The 25,701-nt window shown below is 33.9% G+C and overlaps 2 protein-coding genes across 2 annotated transcripts in view; one reads left to right on the top strand and one right to left on the bottom strand.

Moving 5' to 3' along the window:
• The window catches only part of LOC139502676 (E3 ubiquitin-protein ligase TRIM45-like), a 101,382-nt gene that overhangs the window by 73,166 nt on the left and 2,515 nt on the right, over positions 1 to 25,701 (top strand). The window lies entirely within an intron of this gene.
• Positions 2,171 to 5,916, bottom strand: LOC139502501 (uncharacterized). Its single transcript, XM_071291984.1, has 2 exons — positions 2,538 to 5,916; positions 2,171 to 2,319 (listed from the first exon to the last, which is right to left on the bottom strand). The coding sequence occupies exon 1, from the start codon at positions 5,914 to 5,916 to the stop codon at positions 2,815 to 2,817; it is 3,102 nt and encodes a 1,033-aa protein (XP_071148085.1). The 3' UTR covers positions 2,171 to 2,319; positions 2,538 to 2,814.

The raw sequence follows: 25,701 nt of genomic DNA on the forward strand, positions 1-25,701 counted from the left end.
GAAAAGCGTGTTCTTATATGCATGCATCAGAAGACGTATTGGCAGTTATATAGTGTAAAAATATTAAATAACAGGGATTTGTTACCATTTGTTTTAACTGTTTTTTTTCCATCACTTTCTTGTTCTGCTACGTTTTTGTTGACACAGTTTTAAGGTTTAAATATCGTAACATAACTCAACATCATATTAAAACAAATAAGTTCTTTCTTTTTAAAATTGGTTTCCTGTATCAACAAAACAATCATTTTACTTCCAGTGATGGAGTTTAGCTTTTAAGAATCTAGTCGATGACGTTCAAACGTCTATTTGACAGTTGATTTAACATGTTAATACAAAAAGGGCTATGTTAGGAATAGAGCTTTTATATTGAACATTCATTCAAATTCACTACCCTAACATGATGTCGATCATCCAATAATAAACACTTTACAGTAAGAAAAGGTCAAAGCTATTTAATCGTTTGTGTATAACAAATCACTAATTTATAATAATTATCGCGTTGTCTATTTTTGGATTCCATAAAGAGTACACACATGTCAAAAGAATAAGTATATTGTTGTGATACTTACACATGAAACCATTGAAATTTGATAGGATCTACAAACAATGAGCTCGAAATTCTACAGGTTTCTAAAATTTCACAGGTCATGAGCCCACAGTTCTTAAAGCATTTTGAAAATGAATACATTAAGTATAAAGATTACCACCTTTAATTATGTTTACATGGTCTACCTTGTTCATTGAAATTTTAATGTTTTATTAATTTAAAATAAAGAAAAAAAAAACCAAAATGATTTGTTATAAAGTATAAACACATGGGTTACGACAAAGCGGTTTTTTTTCAATTGACTTTTAACAAAAATAACAAGAGTTGATACCTTTGACGCTTAATAATTCACTATCAAAATTGTTGCCAATCGTCATATGAAAAATACTTTAGATCGAGAAAAGGTCATAACTGTTTCAATTTAATATGTTTATTTGGAGCAATATCAAAAGCACTTTGTCAAAAAGAATATTATACGTCTTTAAAAACTAGATGAAATTAGCGAAATTCAATATGAGCTACAAACAATGTGTTCGACAATTTCACAGGTGATAAGTCTTTACTAATTAAAGCAAGTTTATAATGGATGCATAAAGTATGAAGACAACCACTTTTCAATATAGCTACATGGTCTGTTAGGATCATTCATTTTAAACATTTTTGTTTAATCTATAATAAAGAATAGGCGAACGATTTGTTACTAAAAACACAATACTTCGTGAAGATTAATGTGATTTCAAATCAAGGTATGTGATATTGTCTATAAGAAGCTATATATCTTTATGATAAGATATAAATATATTATACTATCATAATTGCAAATTGTTTACTGTTTAAAATGCTAGAATTAAAACACTTGTTTTGATTTAGCTTCTCATATTATGCAAAACTTCAAATGAACTCTAGTATAAGCTAGAGGTGATGATTTCTTTAACTGCGTTTATTTGTATCCTTTTATGTTGTTCTTTTAGATAACGCATATAATTTCCCAAACTGGAAAAAACTCTAATGCAACAACTACTAACAAGGTTTCTGACGTCGGAACGTCATAGGAAAATGTAATGGGGTTTAACTAGCTTTGACACATTATATTAACACTCACCTTTTAAAATATCGATTAGTAGGTTAACAAACCAGCTAGTTTGAATAATACTGTTGAATAATTACTCCTCGATTTTAAATTGTATCGGGTTTAAATATTCCTGCAGCAGGTGAAGTACTAATAGAGAGATACAATGAAAGTACAATAAGCTGTAGAATTGAGGTTTTCAATTGCTTAAAATGTTAAAATTATCTATCTACCTCAAAGGCAATGAATTAAGCTATCAACCAAGAAGATTCATAATAAGACAGAGAACTAAATCGAAGAATATGTCCAAGAAAAAAACAAAGTGACCACGGGCAAAATTACACCGCGAGGCTACAATGAGGTTTTCAACACACAAAGAAGGCGGCCCTTAATAATAATACATAGCAGTTCAGCGAAATAACCGCTATAATCAACTTCAAAATATAGAAATCAACCATTAGTTAAAAGTTCACAAGACAATCAAAGCCTAAATGTTGATGACAAAGTTCATGAGCTAAAATGCAGCGGTGTATAACATTTGAAAAAGATATTTATGCTGAGCCTGACTCAGCTAGTATAACCAAGGGACTGTATCGCAATCTCGGCAAATTATAAAGAATAACAACTTGTGGGTGAAGATTGTAGATTATAATTCCACCAGAAATGATACAGGAGTTTTACAGAGCGTGTATTGTTTGGTAAACTGAAAGAAATAAAAATACAATATTTACAATATGTACGAAAGAAATATATGAATGTTCAATGCGGTAATAATATCAAGTCAAAAACGAAAGTAGAATTCTCAGTTCAATTCATAGAAATAAACAATTACAGTTCGTATTTGTTGAATAAACGTGGAATCCAAGTTAACGGAATTAACGGTATATATATTTAACAGTTTATAATTGATTTGAAACGTACTTGACGGTGATTTGTCACAATATCCACAGGAGTAGTTTTGTCGTGGCATCCATTTGCAATAGACAGGTAAAGAAGAGAAAGTAAGCACTAGTGAAAATACGGACAAGTCCAGATTATTTCCGGAAAATATGGATGTCTGAAAATTTAATCCAATAGACAATACAGTTAATATAATTGCGAGTGATGCAGAATACTCCCCGTCTGAAATCTACCTGATATCACTATTCCATAACACATATGAATGTCAGTATATGAATCCAAAAATATATACATATAATTACACAGGGTTGTTCTCTATGAGAAGAATCATGTCCACGATAGGGCTTGTGTAGGTTGTGGCTTTTCCATTAACGATTACTCGCACTTCTGCTTTTCGGACATGTTCGTCTGAGCTTTTTAATGAGTTCACTATAATTCCAACGGGCCATTGGGTACGGCAAAGGTTTTTGTCCTTTAGAAGAATGACGTCTCCATCGATGAGATCACGGCGATCTTCGGTCCATTTTCGTCGTTGTTGTAGTAACGGCAAGTATTCCTTCCTCCAACGGGACCAGAAAACACTGGCCAGAGCCTGCACTCGTCTCCTTTCGGCAAGACAGAGATCTCGTTTGTCGAATTCCCCAAGATGGTCTGAAGTGAAAACGTAGTTGGTTTTCTGTGTCAATAACATAGCCGGAGTTAATATTAACGGATTCTCTGGATCTGTAGACACCGGTACCAGAGGTCTAGAGTTCACTATTGCTGAAACTTCTGCCATTAGTGTGTTGAGCACATCATGTGTTAGGCTTCTTCCGGCAGCGTTAAGAAGCATAGAATCAAGAATTCTCCTAGTGATACCAATCATTCTTTCCCAGGCTCCACCCATGTGGGACGAATGCGGCGGATTGAAGATCCAAGTTGTACCAGAATTGTACAGAAAGTTATTGAAGGGTCCATCTTCAACGTTGATTGAATCAATCTTTAAATCGTCGATTGCGCCGATAAAGTTCGTTCCACGGTCAGATCGGAAAATCTTAACTTGGCCTCTTATAGCGGTGAATCTCCTGACAGCGTTTATGAAGGCTGAAGAACTCATTTCCTCGATTAATTCGATGTGAATAGCTCTTGTCACTAAGCATGTGAATAAAATTGCCCAACGTTTTGAGTTGGCGTATCCACCACGTGTTTTACGTGAAACAATTGTCCAGGGTCCAAAAGTGTCTATTCCAACGTTAGTAAACGGAGGTGAAGGTTCAAGACGGTCCTCTGGCAAATCAGACATGATTTGATACTCGGTTTTTCCTCTGAGTTTGCGGCATGTCACACATTTGTGAATAATAGATGATATGAAGCGTTTTGCTCCTACGATCCAAAATCCTGCGGATCGAATCGCTCCATCTGTGAAATGGCGACCTTGATGTTTTATCTTGTTGTGGTAGTGTCGAACTAATAATGTCGCTATATGATGGCGTCCAGGGACGATCAATGGTTTCTTTTCACGGAGGTTTAAGTCAGATTTGGCGATACGGCCTCCTACTCGTAATAGTCCTCGTTCGTCCAAAAACGGATTAAGGTTGGCTATCGGACTCCGCTTGTGAATTTGTTCCTGACGTTTAATGCAATCTATTTCATCTCCGTAAACCTCATATTGAGCAGATATTAAGATAAAATTTTCGGCATTCGAAAAGCCTTCCAGAGAAGTCACTGGTGCTGTCTGTTTTGACCCGTGTAAACGGGAGAAACGTTCCAAAAAGGCTATCGCTCGCACAAGTGATGTCCAATTGGAGAATCTGTTGAATCTATCAGTTCCGATACCTTTATGCTCAAGTGTGGCAAATGTTTTTGCAACATTAACAGTTGCACGTATTTCTCCATCTTCCTCTGGGTCTATTAGCTGATATATGTCCTCAGAATTCTTTTGTTCTGAGAAAAGAAGTTGTCTTGGTCCTAATAACCATTCGCTGCTATGAACTTCGTGAGCAGGTACGGACCTTGTTCCCGAGTCTGCGGGATTACGGTTAGTTGGTACATAATTCCATTGACTTGGAGAGCTAAATTTTCTTATTTTCTCTACTCTATTGGCGACATAGATAAAGAACCTTCTTGTCTCGTTACTGATGTAGCCTAGGACTACTTTACTGTCTGTGTAGAATTTTACGTTGTCTATATGTAAATCTAAATTATCAATGATGGTCTGTGTTATCTCGACTGCTAATACTGCAGCAGATAGTTCAAGGCGTGGAATAGTATGACCACTTGTTGGTGCAACTTTAGCTTTCCCAAGAATGAAACCTATATTTGGTTCACCACTACTGTCGGTCGTGCGTAGATATGCAACAGCTGCTATGGCTTTTTCTGATGCATCAGAGAAGACATGTAACTCCTTTGTGGTGGTTTTGCTGAGATACGGCACGTAGGTACGTGGAATGCGCAATGTTTCTATAGCAATTAGAGTATCTCTCCAAGATTTCCACTCAGCTGCTGTCATATCAGAGAGCGGTTGGTCCCAATCAACGGTTTCTGATACTATTTTCCTTAATAGGAGCTTGCCTTGTATAATTACTGGAGCTAAAAATCCAAGAGGATCGTAGAGACTGTTTATCGTTGATAAAATTCCTCTCCGAGTGATCGGTTTGTTTTCTGATGATAATTGAAATAAGAAGTTATCAGTGTTTACGTCCCAGCTGAGACCAAGACTACGTTGTAGGGGTTTGCTGTCGCATTCTAAGTCTAGATCTTTAAGATTTGAAGCCAAATCACTGACATGAAATGCAGACATAACTTCCGCACAATTAGAGGCAAACTTGTGAAGGCGTAAGTTTCCATAGTTTGCTAATGCTTGCTGTGTGTCCTTCATGAGCTTAACAGCTTCCTCTTTAGTAGGACATGACGTTAGACCGTCGTCGACATAGAAGTTTCTTGTAACAAAGCTAGTCACGTGACTGCCAAACTCTTGTTCTGATGCTTGCGCTGCTTTTCTGAGTCCAAGCGTAGCAACGGCAGGTGACGGACTATTTCCGAAAACATGAACTCTCATGCGGTATTCGACAAGGTTCTTCTGTAGGTCATTGTCTTTATGCCATAAAAATCTCAGATAATTTCGGTGGTCTTTTCTGACAACAAAGCAGTGAAACATATGTTGAACGTCTGCAGTAACTGCGACCATTTCTTTCCTGAAACGCAGCAATACTCCCAAGAGATCATTGGTCAAGTCTGGACCTGTAAGCAGGACGCTGTTAAGTGAAACTCCGTTACATTTGGCGGAAGAATCAAACACACCTCTTATCTGATCGGGTTTCTTCGGATGATAAACACCAAACAATGGCAAATACCAGCACTCCTCATGTTCGTGCAATGGTGGAGCGAGCTCTGCATGATTATTATCTAAGATTTTACTCATAAATGTAAGGAAATGTTCCCGCTTCACTGGGTTTCTATTCAGACTGGCGTATAACATGTTAGCACGGTGGTCTGTTGCTTGGCAATGGCTGTCTTGGCACTCGGAACGGTAACGGTGCTACCCAACTTCCTTCCGAGTCTCTCACAAATTCGTTGTCCATCTGCTTCATGAACATTGTGTCCTCATATGACTGTCCAGGCTTATCATCGTCCTTTGTTTTTTCAAAGAGTGGCGATTGTAAATCTTTCGTTACAGGGTCTGTGTAATTTTCCCGGATGTCAAACTTGCTTGTGCATGGTTGAAAGGTTGAAGGTTGTCCTGTAGGTAAAATGTTGGTTATTTTAACATTTAATTCAAAGGGTACGTGCTGCTTGTTAATGCAAGTTTCTCCTATCACTACCCAACCAAGTTTCAATTGTTGAGCATATGGAGTTCTTGGTGGTCCTATGCGCTGGTCAAGGACGTGGTGTGCCTCTATAAGGTCTATGCCAATTAGGAGAAGAATTTGGCAATTTTCGTCTAATGGTGGAATGCTTCCTCTGAGTTCTTTTAGATGAGGGTGATGCATTGTGACTTCCGGAGTAGGAATTTCGTCCCTATTATTTGGAATATGATCACATTCAATCAGTACGGGAAGGTCAAACTTGTCATTACAGTTGATTGATTCCATGATGAAACCTCTTCCTCTTTTCCCGGAGGTGACTACTTTGCCGGAGCATGTTGATAAAGTATAGTTCTCCGGTTTATCTTTGACGTCGAAAAGATTAAAGAATTCGGGCGATGCTAGTGACCGGTTGCTTTGGTCATCAATGATGGCGTACATGCGAATAACTTTGTCCTGGTTATCTTTGTGATAAACATTCACAGGCAGTATTTTAGCACAAGATTTCCCGCTATATGTATCTTTGCAGATCTCAGTACAGGTAGAGTTAACTGAGGTTGCCTTAGTTTCAGCCGATTCTATAGGCTCCCTGCCGTAGGCTTGCTTAGGCGAGCTAGACTGAGAACTTGCAGGTTGCTGTGGTCTAGTGATGTGAAGTGCGGTAGTGTGTTGTTTACTTCCACATTCTTTACAACTTATGCGTGCGTTGCATTCCCGGCTTCTGTGTTTGGTGGAATCACAACACTTGTAAGAGACATTGTTTTCTTTCAAAAGACCTTTGCGTTCCTCTATTGATTTGGCTCGGAACGCTCGACATTCATTTAAGGAATGCTTTGTATTGTGCAGAATACAAAGACCTTGTTTGCTGGCGTCTCCGGATTGTTGCTCAACCGCTGTTTTATGAGTACCAACTTTAGTCTTGGGGTAAGACGTGAACCTTGGCGCAGCACCTTTTGTATTTGGTGTGACTTTTGACCCAAAGATTAATCCAGGATCGTTTTTAATTCTACTGATTTCACTGATGAATGCAGATAACTCTGTAAAAGGAGGAAAGGCAACGCCGTGATTAGATTTGTATCTAGACGCCCTTGTAATCCACTTTTCCTGAAGTCCATATGGTAGTTTTTCAATGACAGGGTTTATTCCGGTCGGTGAATCAAAATAAGCTAGCAGACATCCCAGCTTGGGATTTTCCTTGTGGTATTCTATTTCTGATAGAATGTCAGACAGTTCATAAAGACGTGCGTTGTCCTTATTCGTCAAGGTTGGGAATTTGTCAAGTTTACTCCTGAGAGAGGCTTCCAACATTTCTGGAGCACCATACCGCTCGTCAAGCCTCTTCCATAATCTTTGTATACCTATTGTATGATTATTGGCGTTCGACGCTCTTATGCTTATGGCATGTTTAGCAGACTCAGGACCGAGCCACTTGATCAATAAATCAATCTGTTCCGAGTCAGATACTTGTAACTCGTCTGTCACGTTTTTAAAGCTTGCTTTCCATGTATGGAAGGATTCTGCCCGATCGTTAAAGCTTGTTAATCGGGAGAAAAGCAGGTCCTTGCGCAAGAGAAATCTAGTAATCTCCGATGCTGGGTTGATTTGTTGCTGGTGTGCAACAGGGATCTCTTCTATTACGCCTTGTTTTTGGTGTGAAACAGGGATATCTTCTATAACGTCTTGTTTTGTGCGTAAGACAGGGATCGCTTCTTTAACACCCTGTTTTTGGTGTTCAGCAGGGATCTCATCTGAAAGGCCTAGTTTTTGTATGCCGGTTACTAATCCCAGATCTGGGATAGAGGTAACTTCCGGTGACTTAGTATCGGAAGGCAAGACAGCAGATGTCTGTGACAGTAAGTTCAGTGCCACGGATGGCACGAACGCTGGTGCTTCGTGACTCAGCTCGATCTTAACAGGAATTTGTTTTTTCTTTTGAGGTCCTGTTACTTCCTTTACAACAGTTGATACAGGAAGTTTATTGACGAAATCTTGCACACGCTGGAGCGGGTCTTCCTTTTCATCAGGAAGATCGCTAAATGCTTGGCTGCCGTCGTATTCTAGGACACGAGCCTCGGCTTCTGCGGCTGCAGCTTCTCTTTGTGCTTCTAGAATGTTCATAGCAGCTTTAATTTCGGCCTTTTCTCGTGTTGCACGTGCAGCCTCCTGTTCCATTAAAGTTTTCCTGCGTATGGCCTCGCGTTTCATTTCAGCTCTCTGGTGTGCAGCCTCAGCATTTCTACGTATAGCCTCTTGCTCCGCCTCGGCTTTTCTGCGTGTGGCCTCTTGCTCCGCCTCGGCTTTTCTGCTTGTGGCTTCTTGATCTGCTCTGATGGCTTCTTGTTCTGCTCTGATGGCTTCTTGTTCTGCCTCGGCCTTTATTTCATTTTGCTTGAAAAGAGTCTGTTCTTCTATCATTGCCTCCTGCTTTAGGAGCAAGGCCTGTTTTTCAGCAAAGGCTATCTGAGTTCTGGCAGCCTCTGCTTTAGCACGCTTCTTCCGTGCAAGACTTGAAATGTCAGAGACGTGGGAGCTCCCACTGTGTGAGGATTTCTTGCCTCTAGATGTCTTTGTTTTTGTAGATTTAGCCTTTGTAAGAACGAGGCGATACTCGTGTAGTTTTTCCATAACTAGCTCCACTTTGGACAGACGTAAATCCAAAGAGAGTTTACATGCATCAATTTCTTTTTGACTCTCCAATGTTCGGGTCCTTTTCAGAAAGTCTAGGTATTCATCTGTGAGCCTACGATAATTATTACAGGCTTTAACAAGTTTGTCCTGGACTGTTAGGAGTTGCTGGAGATCGTTAGGAGGCGTTGTTACTTCCAATAACTGGGATTCAATGTCTGCCCAGAGAGCCTCTAGTTCCTGACAGAACTTATCACGTTTTTCAGTGAAAGCTCCTTGTCCTTTTTCCGTGAGGTCACGTACTCGCCTAGCCTCGGGAGTTTCATCTGACTGTGATGTTTTAGACGGATTTTCTAATAGTTCAAGGACATCTCCTTCTTGGGGCTGAATCTCTTCTTGTTGTTCCACATGACTGGGATCCATATTGACTCAACTTTGTTAGGTTGCTGTCGAGTTCACACAAGAGTTTACACTGTGAGTGTAAAGGTATGTACGTATGTATGTTGCTACGTTGTCGTTCCTTGTCTGGATATGTAAAGGTTGTCGTCAATTTACTATGCTGAGCCTGACTCAGCTAGTATAACCAAGGGACTGTATCGCAATCTCGGCAAATTATAAAGAATAACAACTTGTGGGTGAAGATTGTAGATTATAATTCCACCAGAAATGATGCAGGAGTTTTACAGAGCGTGTATTGTTTGGTAAACTGAAAGAAATAAAAATACAATATTTACAATATGTACGAAAGAAATATATGAATGTTCAATGCGGTAATAATATCAAGTCAAAAACGAAAGTAGAATTTTCAGTTCAATTCATAGAAATAAACAATTACAGTTCGTATTTGTTGAATAAACGTGGAATCCAAGTTAACGGAATTAACGGTATATATATTTAACAGTTTATAATTGATTTGAAACGTACTTGACAGTGATTTGTCACAATATCCACAGGAGTAGTTTTGTCGTGGCATCCATTTGCAATAGACAGGTAAAGAAGAGAAAGTAAGCACTAGTGAAAATACGGACAAGTCCAGATTATTTCCGGTAAATATGGATGTCTGAAAATTTAATCCAATAGACAATACAGTTAATATAATTGCGAGTGATCCAGAATAATATTAACTTGTCCTTAATATATCTAGCCAATGTGCATGAACAAAACCGCAACAAAACGCACAGTAAAACTGAGTTAAAAAAATAAAATCACAAAAATACTGAACGCAGAGGAAATCAAATCGGAAAGTCCCTGCTTATGGCAAAATTCAAATGACAAAACGCATGAAAAACAATTGGACAACAACTGTCATATTCCTGATTTAGTACAGGCATTTTCAAATGTAGAAAATGGTGGATTAAATCTGATTTCAAAGCGCTAAACCTCTCACTTTGTATGACAGTCTCATCAAATTCCGTTATACTTACAGTGATGCGTGAATTAAATAAATAAAATAGTCAAAATATGGGTACAGCATTCATCATCGTGTTACAATTTTAAAAGAAACAATTGTTTCGCGTGTCTGACGTCAGAAAATTTTATACGTCACATATTTGTGTCGTTAAATGTATATACAAACAATTTGAAAAGTTCACATAGGCAATGTTATCATACAGGGTTAAAAAATCAAAAGTATGTAAGAATCAATTTCAGAAATAGACCCCAGACTAAAAATAGTCCAAATGTTTAGAATTTATAGAATCCACAAATGGTTCATTCCACTATGTGATAAAATAATTTGGACGTTTATGGTTCAACGTATTTTCTAATTTATAATAGAAATATAACATAATGACATATTATAGAACAATAACATACTGACGGGATCTATTAAAGTACAGAGTCACGTTAGAAGAACCAAGGAAACACAAAAAGTCGCATTATACAAAACACACAAGCAAAAATGAAAGATAATACAAACACATTGACAGGATGTATAAGTACCGAGTCACGACAAATGGATATCACAGAAAACAATCCAAAAGTAAAAGTAATATTAATAATAGAAGAAAAGAAGTCTGTTATATTAAAGTAGAGTGTGGTATGTACATCTACCGTCATCACAGAACTTTGTTCAAACTTGCTCAATGTTAATGTAGGTCTAGATCAATAATTTATCATCTGAATATGAAGCCGACTTTTCCAAAACAAATATCTAAAATTTACATATTGATAATGGCGGAGGGTATTTTAAACGACCAATCAGCAAAGACATAATGCCAAAACAATTATTGTGAAATTGTCTTTTTGTACCTTTAAGAAAATCCAAAGGTCATTAGAAACTATTATACACTGTGGTCCATGTAGTTTTGATGACGTAAACACTTTCGATTCCTCTTCATGCGTATTTATCTTTAAATAAAACCCATCGTGTTATTTCAATTGAAGATCACCATAAGATTGAAAATTGAAAATTATCCCCATGTATACTATGATTAATATACTACTATAATATATAGAGACTCTCTAAATAAAATAGCAGTGATCGCCATTGAGAAGAAACTTTATAGAATTAATAGTTAATAGAAAATGAAATACACTTTAATATCTATAATATAAAAATATGTTCAAAGTATACAGAAACGCGAAAAATAATGGAATATAACAGAAAACTAAATAATAACGGACATGAAAAAAAAGAGAGGACTTAGAAAAATTTTCCTGTCTCCATGTACCTATATAACTTTTGATATCATTTCCTTAAATTCTCCAGGTATATTTTTTTTATACAAAAATTCAGCCTAAAATAATTAACGTACTTTCAACAAACCTAAACAATGTCCGCAATTTCGCTTTCAGTAAATGTCAGTCAGACAGGACTTCCTGTTTTTACTTTCTGGTCAAATAAAGCACGGTTTCATTCCAGTCATATTATTCAAAAATCTTCAAACCATGTTTTTTTTAAATTTGTATACTGTCAATGTTTGCGAAGTTGCTTTACAGGTCACCAACATTAAACTGACCCAGGAAATCTGATTCACCTATGTCTTTTATTTTATCATTGCAAAAGAAAAACACGTTGAAGACCCATTGTAGGCCTTCGGCTGTTGTCTGCTCTATGGTCGGGTTGTTGTCGCTATGACACATTCCCCATTTTGTTTCTGAATTTTACGTATCGTATGAAAAAAAGAACATTTTGAATATGTTTTGGGTATTTTCGTGACTAGACCTTCGTATTTTTTTTTTACATAAACGACCTGTTGACATAGTTACACATAAATAATTATCATAGAATAATTCTTTTTGACGAAGTGTTTTGTAAACTGCTGTACGTTTTTTCGTCACTTTTTGTTCTTTTTTGCCTCAACTTTATCATAGTCACTTTGACTTGTGCGTTTTAATCCCCCCCCCCCTCTTTTGGTTTTTTTTCTTCTTTTGTAACAGATACATTCAGAGAGAAACCAACCTATTTTTATATTTCTTAGAGTTAGAACCGCGAATTGTATGCCTTATTGAACAATGTTTAAAGAAATAAATATGTACGTAGTTTGTCAATAAAGGTTTGAAGAAATATAAGATGTACAAGAAGAGAGTTGTCGATATTAAAATATAGTTAATAGAGTCAAAAAGAGTCAATGCAGCGAGAAACTCCCGCACCCGGAGGCGTCCTTCGGCTGGCGAACATGACCAATTTAACCAACTTAACCCTGATACTTTAAAATTGACTAATGAATCATGAAAAAAAGCGTTTGGACACCGACACATCGTATTAGTCATCAAATTATGATGGTGACCCTACAACGAGTGAAGTGGCAGATGCTTTCTCGGCATTATTTTGGTGCAGTATCTTTTTTGGTTAAAAGAATACTCTGTTGATGAAGTCTGTTTCAGTGTGCAAGATTTTTCCAATTTTCCATCTGTATCAATATAGGGGAAACAGATCAAGACGTAAAACAAACTTTTGGTAGTACCTTTAATTACTAACCAAAAACTGAGAGATTCGCTTCAACTTCAAAAAGAGTGAGTGTGTTGACATGTTAAGCGTATTTTTCTATGCAATCATCAGAAGACGTATTGACAGTTATATAGTAAACATTCTGTGTCATTTTGGTCTCTTGTAGTGAGTTGTCTAATTGGCAATCATACTACATCTTCTTTTTTATATTCAAATTGACAATACGTAACGTTAACATTCCCATGTCACAGTAACTCAGCCAAATGACTTAAACGTATTTTTTATTTGCCCTTAGGCACTTTCTTGTTCTTTTACGAACAATAAACGTATTTGCTGACACAGTTCATAAGTTCAAATATCGTAACGTTACTTCACATCAAATTAAAAAAACTTTTCAATTTACCCTGTAGGAATATCAACAAAACATTCATTTTACTTCCAGTGTTGGAGATTAGCTTATAACAATCATGTGGATGACGTTTAAACGACTATTTGACAGTTGAATTAACATGTTAAAAATGTACTTAGGTGAGGGTGTGTGATATTAAAAAAAAAACGAATTTAAATTAGATACTATAAGTCAGAAGAGCATTAGTTCAGGAACAAAATAAGCTAAAATTATTGATAGGTCATTAAGTTCCTTTTCGAGATTTTTATTTTTTCCAAATATGGCTGGAAAAAGCTAACTCGGCTTTATACCTTATATTCTTTATTGTTTAGTTTTCGATGTTGTGTCATGTGTACTATTGTTTGTCTGTTTATCTTTTTCATTTTTAGCCATGGCGTTGTCAGTTTATTTTCGATTTATGAGTTTGATTGTCCCTTTGGTATATTTCATCCCTCTTTTAAATTTGCATTGGTATTATTTGGGTCCCAAATCAAAAGAAAAAAGATCTAAAATCTGCTTATATCTTGGCAAATAACCCTTTATGAGCAAGTCAGTCTTATGTAAAAAGATAAATGGGTGTTATGGAACAAAAAATTTTACATTGTATTTTATGGAGAGAAAAAAATGGAAGCAGTTCGAATATTTGACACAAATTCCCAAACCTCACCTGAGAACATCCTTAATACAAAAGGAATATTTTATCTTTATCTTTATATCTTTATTCTCATAAACCAAAGTACAATGGTACAGAGACATATACAAATAAATTAACATAGTATACATTTTAAATACAAATGTAAAATAGAGACATAAAGTGATTACCCAGGAGATTCTAGGCATTTAATAATAATTCTTATAAACTTGCACAGACTGTTTAGTTCAGACGGGTTGCTACTATTCATTAGACCTTGAAATTTTACAATATTTGGTCTGTTTATAAAATGATGCTTTAGTAGCAGTTGTCTACTATCGTCTTTAGGAATAGAGTTGATTTGCTTTTCATTGAACTTTGATATATACTGCACTACCCTAACATAATGTCGATCATCTAATAGTTAACTCTTTACAGGAAAAAAAGGTCAAAACTATTCAATCTGATGTGTATAAAGAAATCACAAATTTACAATCATTATCGCGTTGTCTATTATGAGTTTCCATAAAGTGTGTAAACATTTCAAAAGAATAAGTATATTGTTTTGATACTTACAAATGAAACCATGATTTAACAATTTTACAGGTCATGAGTCCGCACTGGTTAAATACAATGAATACGTGAAGTAGAAATATTGTAACCTTTCAATATGTTTACATGGTCTACTTTGTTCATTGGAGTTTTATTGTTTTGTTTATTTAGAATAAATAAAAAACAAAAAGATTTGTTATGAAGTATAAACACATGGGTGACGAATAACGTGGGTTTGTTTTTTTTTTTTTTTCAATTGACTATTAACAAAAATAACTGAAGTTGATATTTTTGACGCCTATTATTTCAATGCTAAATTTTTGCCAATCGTCATATATAAATACTTTAGATCAATACAATGTCATAACGGTTTCAATTTTATTTGTTTATTTGGAGCAATATAAAAATCACTTTGTCAAAAAGAATGATATACGTTTTAAAAAACAATATGAAAACAGCAAATTTCAATATGAGCTACAAACAATGATTTCGACAATTTCACAGATCATGAGTCTTTACTGATTAAAGCTAGTTTATAATGAATTCATAACGTATGAAGACAACCACTATTCTATATAGCTACATAGTCTGCTTGGGTCATTGAATGTTCATTGTCTTTGTAAACTTTTTATAAAGAAAAAAAAAAACAAATGATTTGGTATACGAATTTTGAACTCAAGACGCAGTATTTCGTAATATTGATATAATTTAAAATCTAGGTAGGTGAAATTTTCTATAATAGACTATTTACATATATGATAAAATAAAGTTGTTATGCTATAATAAGTACAAATCATTTAGGAATTGTATGCTTATTTTTGTAACTATACTGGGGTGTATAAGCGTTTACCGAAGTACATTTTTTTATAAAGCGCTGAAACGCTTCATTCTTAAAATGTATGCAGGGTCAAAGCTTTTACCACCCTATGTTGAAATTTGATTAGTATTTTCCGGGTCAATTTTTAGCTTGCTGTTCGTTGTGAGAGAATGCTCCGTGTTGAAGACCGCAACTTGACCTATAATAGTTAATTTTTATAAATTGTGACTTTGATGGAGAGTTGCCTCATAGGCACTATTACCAAATATTCCTATATCTACCTAGTACAAGGTATATGCGATGATTTCTTTAACCGTGTTTCATTGTAATTTCATATGCGTTTTTTTACGCATACAATTTCCAAAACTAGACAAAACTCTCACGCGACAACTACTTACGAGGTTACCGACTTTAGACCATCAAAGGAAAATTTAGAAGACTCTTCTAGCTTTTGAGACATTGACCCTCTCCCTTTTAATAGGCTAACATAACCATAACCAACTAGTATAGGAAAATACTTAAATCCTCAACGACTGTATGATTCGCATATAATACAAAATAGGTTTCAAATCATATGCTTTACTTGAGAAATGCTGATAAATATTTACCCCCCCCCCCTCGATTTCAAATTGTATGGGGTTTACACATAACAGATAAGATTCTTCAGCTGTAAAATTGAGATTTTTGATTTTTTGATGACAATTGATGATGCTATCAATCAGGATAATTCATTATAAAGTGGCTTGAAGGAAGAAAAAAAACCAACAGTTTGTATTGGTTTGAATAAGGGGTTTGCACTAGTGGTTTCCATACATAAACTGGACAAAAAATGAAGTTTTGAAAGGGGTAATGAATAGAGCTTTTTGCAAATGTGATGAATACAAAATGGCTTTATATAAATGGCACCAAGTCATTTATAGAGACATAATGGATAGTTGGGGACGTATAATGACGATGACAATGACTGCGTATACGTCGAGGAATAGAGTTGAAAAAAATATCTCATTCAACGAGCTACAGGAAGAACTAGATAGAAAAGCGATAAAATCAATTTTGTAATTGCATCCATATGGTATCGCAATTTCCAATTGTCGACTTCAATAATCCTCTTTTTGTCATTGCAAGATGAGGATTGTTAGTCCTGTTGTAAATTTCCCGATGATGCCAACTTGGTGAAAGATTAAATATTCAGCCTGGTTTAAAATAGCAAAGGTCCGTAGTCGACCATTATATATTTACATTTCAGATCATCGTAACTTCTGGTAAAATAAGAATTAGTAGTTAGATTGCAAGTGAATTAAACATCTGTTATTTAACTCCGCAGGCGTCGTAGCCATTAGCATTTCATTTTGAAAAGAGACAGTGTTGTTTAAAGTCATCAAAATTAAGTATCTTGATGGAGAACTTGACATGGCTGTGTAAGTGGAATAAGTATAGATATATCAAAAATTTTATTACGCTGTGGTTTGCACGGCAAAAGGGGTGCGCCATATAAGAATAATCATTCAAGAATTTTTACCACCATTATTAAAAAAATATATATGACCTGTATATACCATTAAGCTAAAACAATATGTCTGGTTGCTTAGCGCTTGTTTTATGTAAACAAATAGTATAGATATGTCACTACATTTTATAAAGTTTCTATTGATATATATTTTGATATCCGCGGTTTCTGAAGGGGTGGTATAATAGTTATAATTTAGTCCGTCCGTTCGTTCGTCTTTGTGTCCCACGTTTGTATCTGTAACTGCACTTAACTTGCAAGACAACATTTTTAAACCTTAAAACAACTTAATCACAGGATATACTTTTGTACCTCTTATTTAACTTTTTTAATTTAAATTATCATTTGGGTTAATTTTGAAAGACATGGATCTGCACACTTTGGTGCACATTTTTGGGGTGACCACTTTATATCTGCAACTCCTTTTAAAACCCTTATAATAATTCATTGAATTTTTCTCACAATCCTAACAGTACAATGTTCATAGGCATCTTCTATTTCATCTTAATAATTTGAGGTTTGTGCTTACTGAAGCATAGAATTTTTTTGGGTGGAAACCTTAACTTCTTTTTTATCCATTATAACAATTTATCGAATATTTTTAACAATCTTTAACATTTATATCTACCAATCATCACATCTCATTTTATTATCCATGTTATCTTATTATCCATATCTTTTTATTATCCATATTATTTTATTATCCATATTATTTTATTATCCATATTATTTTATTATCCATATCATTTTATTATCCTTATCATTTTATTATCCATATTATTTTATTATCAATATTATTTTATTATCCATATTATTTTATTATCCATATTATTTTATTATCTATATCATTTTATTATTCATATAATTTTGTTATCCATATTATTTTATTATCCATATCATTTTATTATCCATATTATTTTATTATCAATATTATTTTATTATCCATATTATTTTATTATCCATATTATTTTATTATCTATATCATTTTATTATCCATATAATTTTGTTATCCATATTATTTTATTATCCATATCATTTTATTATCCATATTATTTTATTATCAATATTATTTTATTATCCATATTATTTTATTATCCATATTATTTTATTATCTATATCATTTTATTATCCATATAATTTTATTATCCATATTATTTTCTTATCCATATTATTTTATTATCCATATTATTTCTGTGTACTCCATGACCAAGGCATGAACTGTTTCATTGAATGATTGGGGACACCCAGTTATGTATTCACATCTGTTAAAACATTATTGTCATCATTGAATATGTTATTAAGGGTTGTAAGTATAAAGGAGTAGGTCCGGTAAGACCTCTTTTTGGCCCCAAAATATAGCAGTTTTACAAAATTGTTAAAATGTAAACTTTTAGTTATTTATTGGACAGTAGAATGCTTCTGCTACATAAATATGGGCTGTTTTCGACAATACAATGCACATATATCGGGTCCTAGCACCATTAAGTCGTGCAAAATTACTGAGTCTAAAATTTAGACGGTTTTCGGGTTAAACGAAAGTGGCCGCATCCGTGTTCATCGTTAACCTTTATATATGTTATGTCTTATCATAAAATACAACTTACATTTCAATATTAAGGATGAACACGAATGCGGCCACTTTCATTTTTGACAAAAAAACATCAGAAAAGTGACATTTTTCGGCATATTTGGTAGATTTTTGATTTTGAGCTTGAATCAGATCGAGTGTAATGACTAAATCAATTAAAATCTTTCACATACACTAATTGATTCAAATGAAATAGACACTTAAGTGTTTAAAAAATGGTCAAAATCTTTCGTCAGATGAACCTGAAACTTGAGGCCAAAATCGGTCCTGTCTGTATAATTTCTCTCTTTGATCTTCTACATTTAAATGAAAATTGAGAATAGAAATGAGGAATATGTCAAAGAGACAACAACCCGACCATAGAACAGACAACAGCGGAAGGTCACCAAAAGGAATTCAATGCATCGAAAATCTCCCGCACCCAGAGGCGTTTTTCAGCTGGCTCCAAAACAAACATATATACTAGTTCAGTGATAATTAACGCCATACGTAACTCCAAATCATACAAAAGAAACTAAAATTAAACATAATACAAGACTAACAAAGACCAGAGTCTCCCGACTTGGGACAGGCGCAAAAATGCGGCGGGTTTAAGCATGTTTATGAGATCTCAACCCCCCTATACCTCTAGTCAATGTAGAGAAGTAAACGCATAACAATGCACACATTAAAATTAAGTTCAAGAGAAGTCCTAGTCTGATTTCAAAAGATGTAACAAAAGAAAAATATACAAAATGTCAATAATGCATAAATACCAAAACACTACTAGCAGTTAATGGACATTGCATCTCCAGACTTCAATTAAACGGATTTAATGATTATGTCTTCTGTTAGGAGTTTAAGGCATTTAAACCAATTCTATACCAATTTTAAACTTATAAATGTGGATTTTTTTTGATTCAATATAACTCAAAATTATGTTTGACAGTCTTTTTTCAGGAAGTGATAGTCATGATGTTTTAATGAACATGCATTTTAATGCACTATTAAAGTTTTCTAACTACTTTCAGTCATAGTATAATTTGTTTTTTAAAGTACAAATGAATCTTTTTCTTTATATTGAGAATGTTATATATTTATTATATGCAGGCTGGTCAATCCTGTTATTCTATCCTGCTATATTATGGTCTGGACAGTTGCAGATCTTTTGCTATATTAAATTACTTCATCACAAATATTGGTCTAATTTGTAAAGTCAAACTTCAGCCAAATGCCATGTTAGTGTTCGACAGTGCACACATAATGCAAAATTTACAGCATAAAAGCATCAGAGACACAACGTGTGAAGCTCTATTGATTAAATAATGGTGTCCGAACACTCACTGGGGAGTTGCCTGTAAAATGTTTGTATTTATGTTGGATTTATAAGGGTTCTAAGGGGTTAATTCAGTATTAAGTTGATGATTTCTCAGAACATTTTTTTCAAGCGAATTGTTAGCATAAAGGAAAATAGAAAACTTTATGGGTACCCCCTTTGGTTTGACCTTGATATTTCCTTTCATTTTTTTCCCGAACATTTTTATTACTTGGGAAAGATTTGTCTTCACCTTTATTTTCAACGGGTTTCTCATATGTTTAAAGCAAGATTTTTGTTCTAATGTGTGCATAATAATAATGATAGTCTTGTCTGCATCTTTAATTTTGTGTCAAACTTAGTTTTTTTTTTATTCGTTTACATAGATAATAGTTATCAAAGCTACCAGGATTATAATTTAGAAAGCCAGACGCGCGTTTCGTCTACATGAGACTCATCAGTGATGCTCAAATCAAAATATTTATAAAGACAAACAAGTACAAAGTTGAAAAGCATTGAGGATCCAAAATTCCAAGAAGTTGTGTCAAATATGGCTACGGTAATCTGAGCCTTGGATAAGAAAGAGCCTTGGATAAGAAAATCCTTAGTTTTTCGAAAAATTTGTAAACTGGAAATTTAAAAAAATGACCACATTATTAATATTCATGTCAACACCGAAGTATTGGCTACTGGGCTGATGATACCCTCGGGGACGAAATGTCCACCAGCAGTGGCATCGACCCAGTGGTGTAAATAGTCATTAAAGGTACCAGGGTTATAATTTAGTACGCCAGACGCGTCAATAGTAGTGTATTGACTTGACATATCATCGATGAGGCTTAGAAACAGGGAAATGCTTGGCTCTACTGAGCAGTTTTCTCGTTTCGAGCCGAATCCTTATATCTTGTGCAGTCAAAAAACTATCATTGTTTTTATACTGCAATCTGGAACAAACGTTTGTAATTGTTGTTTATTGGTTTAATATTGTTATCAACTTTATTTAAATATAAACAAATCTAAAGCAAGTTTCAAATCACAAATTGAGGAACAGTGAGCGGATATTTGGACACATATGTTGAAAAAGCGACACATACATAGTTATTTGTATGTATTTACTAGTATTTTTGAGTTAAGGACTTATTATCTACTTTTAACTGATTGACATACTCCACTGAATAATTGATTGCTACATATTCAGGATGGTTATAATGTATCGACATTTATCGCCCCTTGAGTTAAGGAATACTGTTTGACTCTTTCAATATCTTTTTGTAAGTAACCCTCCCTTATTCATCTCTTGTATGCATTTGAAAGTATGAAGTAAACAAAATGATTAGAACCAGTGGGATAATTCTGGACACTTTGTTTATAGTGAATTAACCAGTAAAAGGGCTTAGATTCAAACATTTAATAAGATGACAACCCGAAATAATGAACATCAAACCAGGTTTATTTTAATGAAAGAGTATTGGAATTCGTTATATACCTAGTATATGGAGTTTGTTTCTTTTCGAACAATTGGTCATTCGTTTTCAGAATCAACCCAATCGATACCATGTTTCAATGTAATATGCTCCAAGGCATAAAATAAAGACCTGTGTGAGGTCATTATTTTCCTTGATAAAATGCAATCTATGATTTACTTCAAAATTATATTCGTCTGTTGCTGATTTTGGAATTTATTTTTTAAAGTGCAATCGATGATAGATGTAAAAGAAATCGTCTAATCCCGCATTTTAATTTTAGAAACAATTATAACGTGAAATTTTGTTAATTATCGCTACAATATAGAAATATTATCATGTATGTGAGATGAAAAGTATACGTTCATAAAATAAATCAAAATTTAACATATTCGCGTGTAAGATTTTGAAAATCTTATTGAGACACGTTGAATAGGTTTATTGATTATTGGTTGCTTGCTTAACGTCCAGTTGTAAATATTTCATGCATGTCCAGGACGACACAAACTGAATAAGAAATCATACTGTGACCTACATGTATTTATATTCGTTTTCGAGTCAGTTCTTAACTGTTTTAAATTCATGTACACTTTTCCTCTATCAAAAGATATTCTTATTTTCTATTGAATAACAGTCAGTGCGGATGTTGCATAATTATATCCTGATTATCTGTTTAAATAAAATTGAGAATAGAAATGGAGAATGTGTCAGAGACAACAAGCCGACCTTAGAACAGACAACAGCAGAAAAATGAATTGCTATTAAAAAAACAATCTTTCTGAATATTTCATTCGATTCAATTAAATTGATGAAAAATAACCACTTTTCCGTGATCGAAATGTTATTACAAATAGAAAAAGTAATACCCCCTCTTTTCCATTAACTAAGTTGTTACGATAAATAACTTGCAATGTGTTTTGTATTTTTCATACACCGTTATCGGATGGTAACAATTCATGTGTTTCTTTCTTCATGCAGTGACAGTAGTATTTTTATTGTGTATGGATAATAATTTTTAACAGGTTTATATCTAGATTAATACGTTTTATTGCACATTCTAAATGAGCTGCAGGGCGTATTTAATCCTAAACGCATAAGAAATGAATATCCCACTTTGGTCAGTTAAAGAGGATACTAAATTTTACAAATATTTATATCTTTTTCTAGTTTTTTGACGGTGTATATAAGTCATATAATGCATATTTTAAGGTTTTTCTTGTCGTAGAAAACACCTTGCGGTGCTCTACGACAGGAAAAACATTAAAATATGCATCGTCTATAACATAGTTTGTTTTTGCCTTTAAAATGTTTATCTTTATGATGAAATAAACTCATCATATATACCAGGACTGAATTTTGTATATACGCCAGATGCGCGTTTCGTCTACAAAAGACTCATCAGTGACGCTCGAATCCAAAAAAGTTAAAAAGGCCAAATAAAGTACGCAGTTGAAAAGCATTGAGGACCAAAATTCCTAAAAGTTTTGCCAAATCCAGCTAAGGTAATCTATGCCTGAGGTAGAAAAGAAGCTCGTATCCACCAATTTGAGCAACAAAATTTTAACTGTAAATAAATACTACAATAGGGCAGGAAAAATATATATACATGCATAACCAAACAATACTGGAAAATAACAGCCAAACTTATCAATATGTAATTTAATTGACGCTTTTGAAACCTTAGTTTCCAACACATTTTTTGCTGTTGCTTTAAGTATTTTATTTATCTATTGTATCTTTTAGAAAAAAAACGTGGAACTTTTTCTTAAAACAAATTCCATCTATAGTCTAAAGGAATTTCATTTCTTTTGATAAGTTTAACGTTATCCGTGTTATCTGTTCATCACAGAAGATAACACATTTTCACAGAGTATTTCTGCATCGAGATAATATTAATATATACTATTTCTTCTTTTCAAAAAGAACAGATAATTAACTTTTACCAGGAAATCAGAATTACAACAAGAATTAAATAGTTACAATTTAATATAATAATAGTTCTTCCGATACGATTTAACGATTTGAAATTTCGCGCGCTTTAATCTTATTTCAAAACGAGTCATTGAACCTATAACTATAAACATTGTTTGGGAATGATCAACCTTATGAAAATATGAATTGACAAATACACGATATAATTGATATAATATAACAGGTAAAGTTTATTTAACGTATTGAACATTATCCTCGTTACTGTCTTAATGTTATGATAAACCTAATTTTACTTTAAATTCTTTGTTATTGTGAAAGGACAGGAATAGCGAAACTGCGCATAAAGTGGTAAATTCAACTTCCTCGTCCACTATATATTGTTTTTGCATTATTTTGCAACTTTCGTTTAATAATAATTTAACTATGATTAAAGGCATAAGTTCTTTTTTGTTTTCGAATATATATATCTAAATTTCTTTTGTGTTATCGTAATTCATTCACTTTTTAAAAGTAAAATATCATGTAAACCAACTTGTCTTTGCATACAGTGTGTCATGATTTGTTATTTACAGGTGCTGAGGACAAAACATGTATGTCCCCGGAATAAAATTTCTCAACCGCTGCTAACAATTATAAATTATATCTACACAAAGTGACTTTTGACTTTGTTCTTTTGTATTTAAAAAAATAGTAACATGAATCTGTAAGGATTTTTACTTTTATTTAATCTATTTTAGAAACTCTCATGTGACAATTTTTAAAAATGTTTCGGACACATGATAGTTGATAAAAGTGGAAGTTCAATTATATTAACTACTGACAAAGGATTCATATACACAAAACACCTGATAACATGTACCTCCAACGAAACTGACCAAGGACGAAATCTTGAAAAATCAGAGGTCTGTTCGATGTGCCTTTAAAATTTCTAACAATGACGAAGAACTTGAATTTCAGTCACTGTTGTGGAAGCTTAAATGCCATAAGAATCTTACAAAACAATTGTATATTGTTGAAACTTCTAAGTGGTCACTAAAACCTGTTTCTAGAAAAGGTAAACTCACAAAAATACTGAGCTCCGAGGAAAATTCAAAACGGAAAGTCCCTCTCAAATGACAAAATCAAAGGATAAAACACATCAAATGAATGGACAACAACTGTCATATTCCTATTTTGGGCCCTTTATAGCTTGCTGTTCGGTGTTTGCCTAAGCTCCGTGTTGAAGACCGAACCTTGACCTGGTTTCTTTTATAAATTTTGACTTGGATGATGAGTTGTCTAATCGGCACTAATACCACATCTTCCTATATATATTATCACTAGTTTGATCAACCATCAAAGTCGGTCTTCAAGTAATTGTGTAACTCCATGTGGAAGGCAAGAGCGATTAAAATCTGGATACTATTACAATCCAAAGATCACTTTTAGTTTAACTATCTTTCCTCTTGCAGTGGTATCAAATATTTGACTTGTTTATCTTGTAGTCGGTTTATTTTCGATTTATGAGTTTGACTGTCCCTGTGGTATATTTCGTCCATATTTTATAGAAGTATTTTATACTAGAAGATAAGTCGAAAAAATTGGAACGACCTTGTTTCATAAATAGATTGACCGACGTTAATATAGGCATACAACATGATGACATAATTATGGAAAGGAAATAAAAAATGGCTAGTAACACACTGTCCACACTAGAGACTATATTTGTAGACAACAAAAAAACAAGGACCACCTACCAAACTAAAACTTATGACCGGGGTGGTAGTTAAATGAGCAGCGCGACGGGTGCCACGTTTGGGGCAGGACATGCCTAATTCCAAATCATATGTGCTGTGCTTTGTATAGTGACTGTGTATTGGTCGTGTTTTTATTTTGTGCCATGCATTGTCAGATTGCTTCGACTTATGAGTTTTAAAATCAATTTTGTATTTTGCGTCTCTTTAGAACTCTTCGAAAATCTAAAATCTCAACAATATTGTTTGGAAGAATACGTCAATTTTAATTTATTTTCACCCTCGCTCTTAGATATAATTGAATTACCATCTCTCAGCCATGCGTTAATATAGGTAAACAAGATTCGTCAGATCTATGACAATAAATAGGGTTTTTTTCAATTTCTAAACCTGAAACTATGCTAAAAAAATATTGGGTTTTAGAAATTACCGAAACGTTTTTATAGTATCTTAACGGATAATTTCTCTGAAAAACTAGGGTTAGAGGAGGTAAAAAAAATGAGAATAAATATCTGTCTTAGATTTTTTTTTGAATAATAACTGATTTGAAAAATTAGAGTCGGAGGAAGTTTTAACAAATTCTGTTTCTATTTCGGGAAATTTGATAAGGTGAAATATTTTTAATTAAGCTCTTATCTTGATATTCTTTGTATTTGAAAATGAATGTTTGACAAAGAAGCTTTGAGGACAATATACTAATGATTTCCGCCTTTAAAAACAAGAGTGTTCTTGATCCTATCATGCTGATGAGAAATAGTAATGTACTAAAGTTTGGCAAAGCCAATATTTTGTACACAGGAAATTTGTTGGCCCAGTTGTGAACCATAAAAAAAGGTTTAACTAAGATTTGAAAAGCACAGAAAGCTATGCTTTGACATTTTTTGTTAATTTGAAATACAATGCGATTTTGATGGAGATTTGTCTCATAATTTGGCAAACATACCACATCTACATGTACCTGTAAAATCTTTTAAGGGTTCA

Source organism: Mytilus edulis, chromosome 14 (genome assembly GCF_963676685.1).
Source record: "Mytilus edulis chromosome 14, xbMytEdul2.2, whole genome shotgun sequence".
Taxonomy (NCBI): Eukaryota; Metazoa; Mollusca; class Bivalvia; order Mytilida; family Mytilidae; genus Mytilus; species Mytilus edulis.

What these genes read in the sequence shown, in the direction of transcription:
- LOC139502501 (XM_071291984.1), bottom strand. Translation starts at nt 5,916, where the DNA reads ATGAGTAAAATCTTAGATAATAATCATGCAGAGCTCGCTCCACCATTG.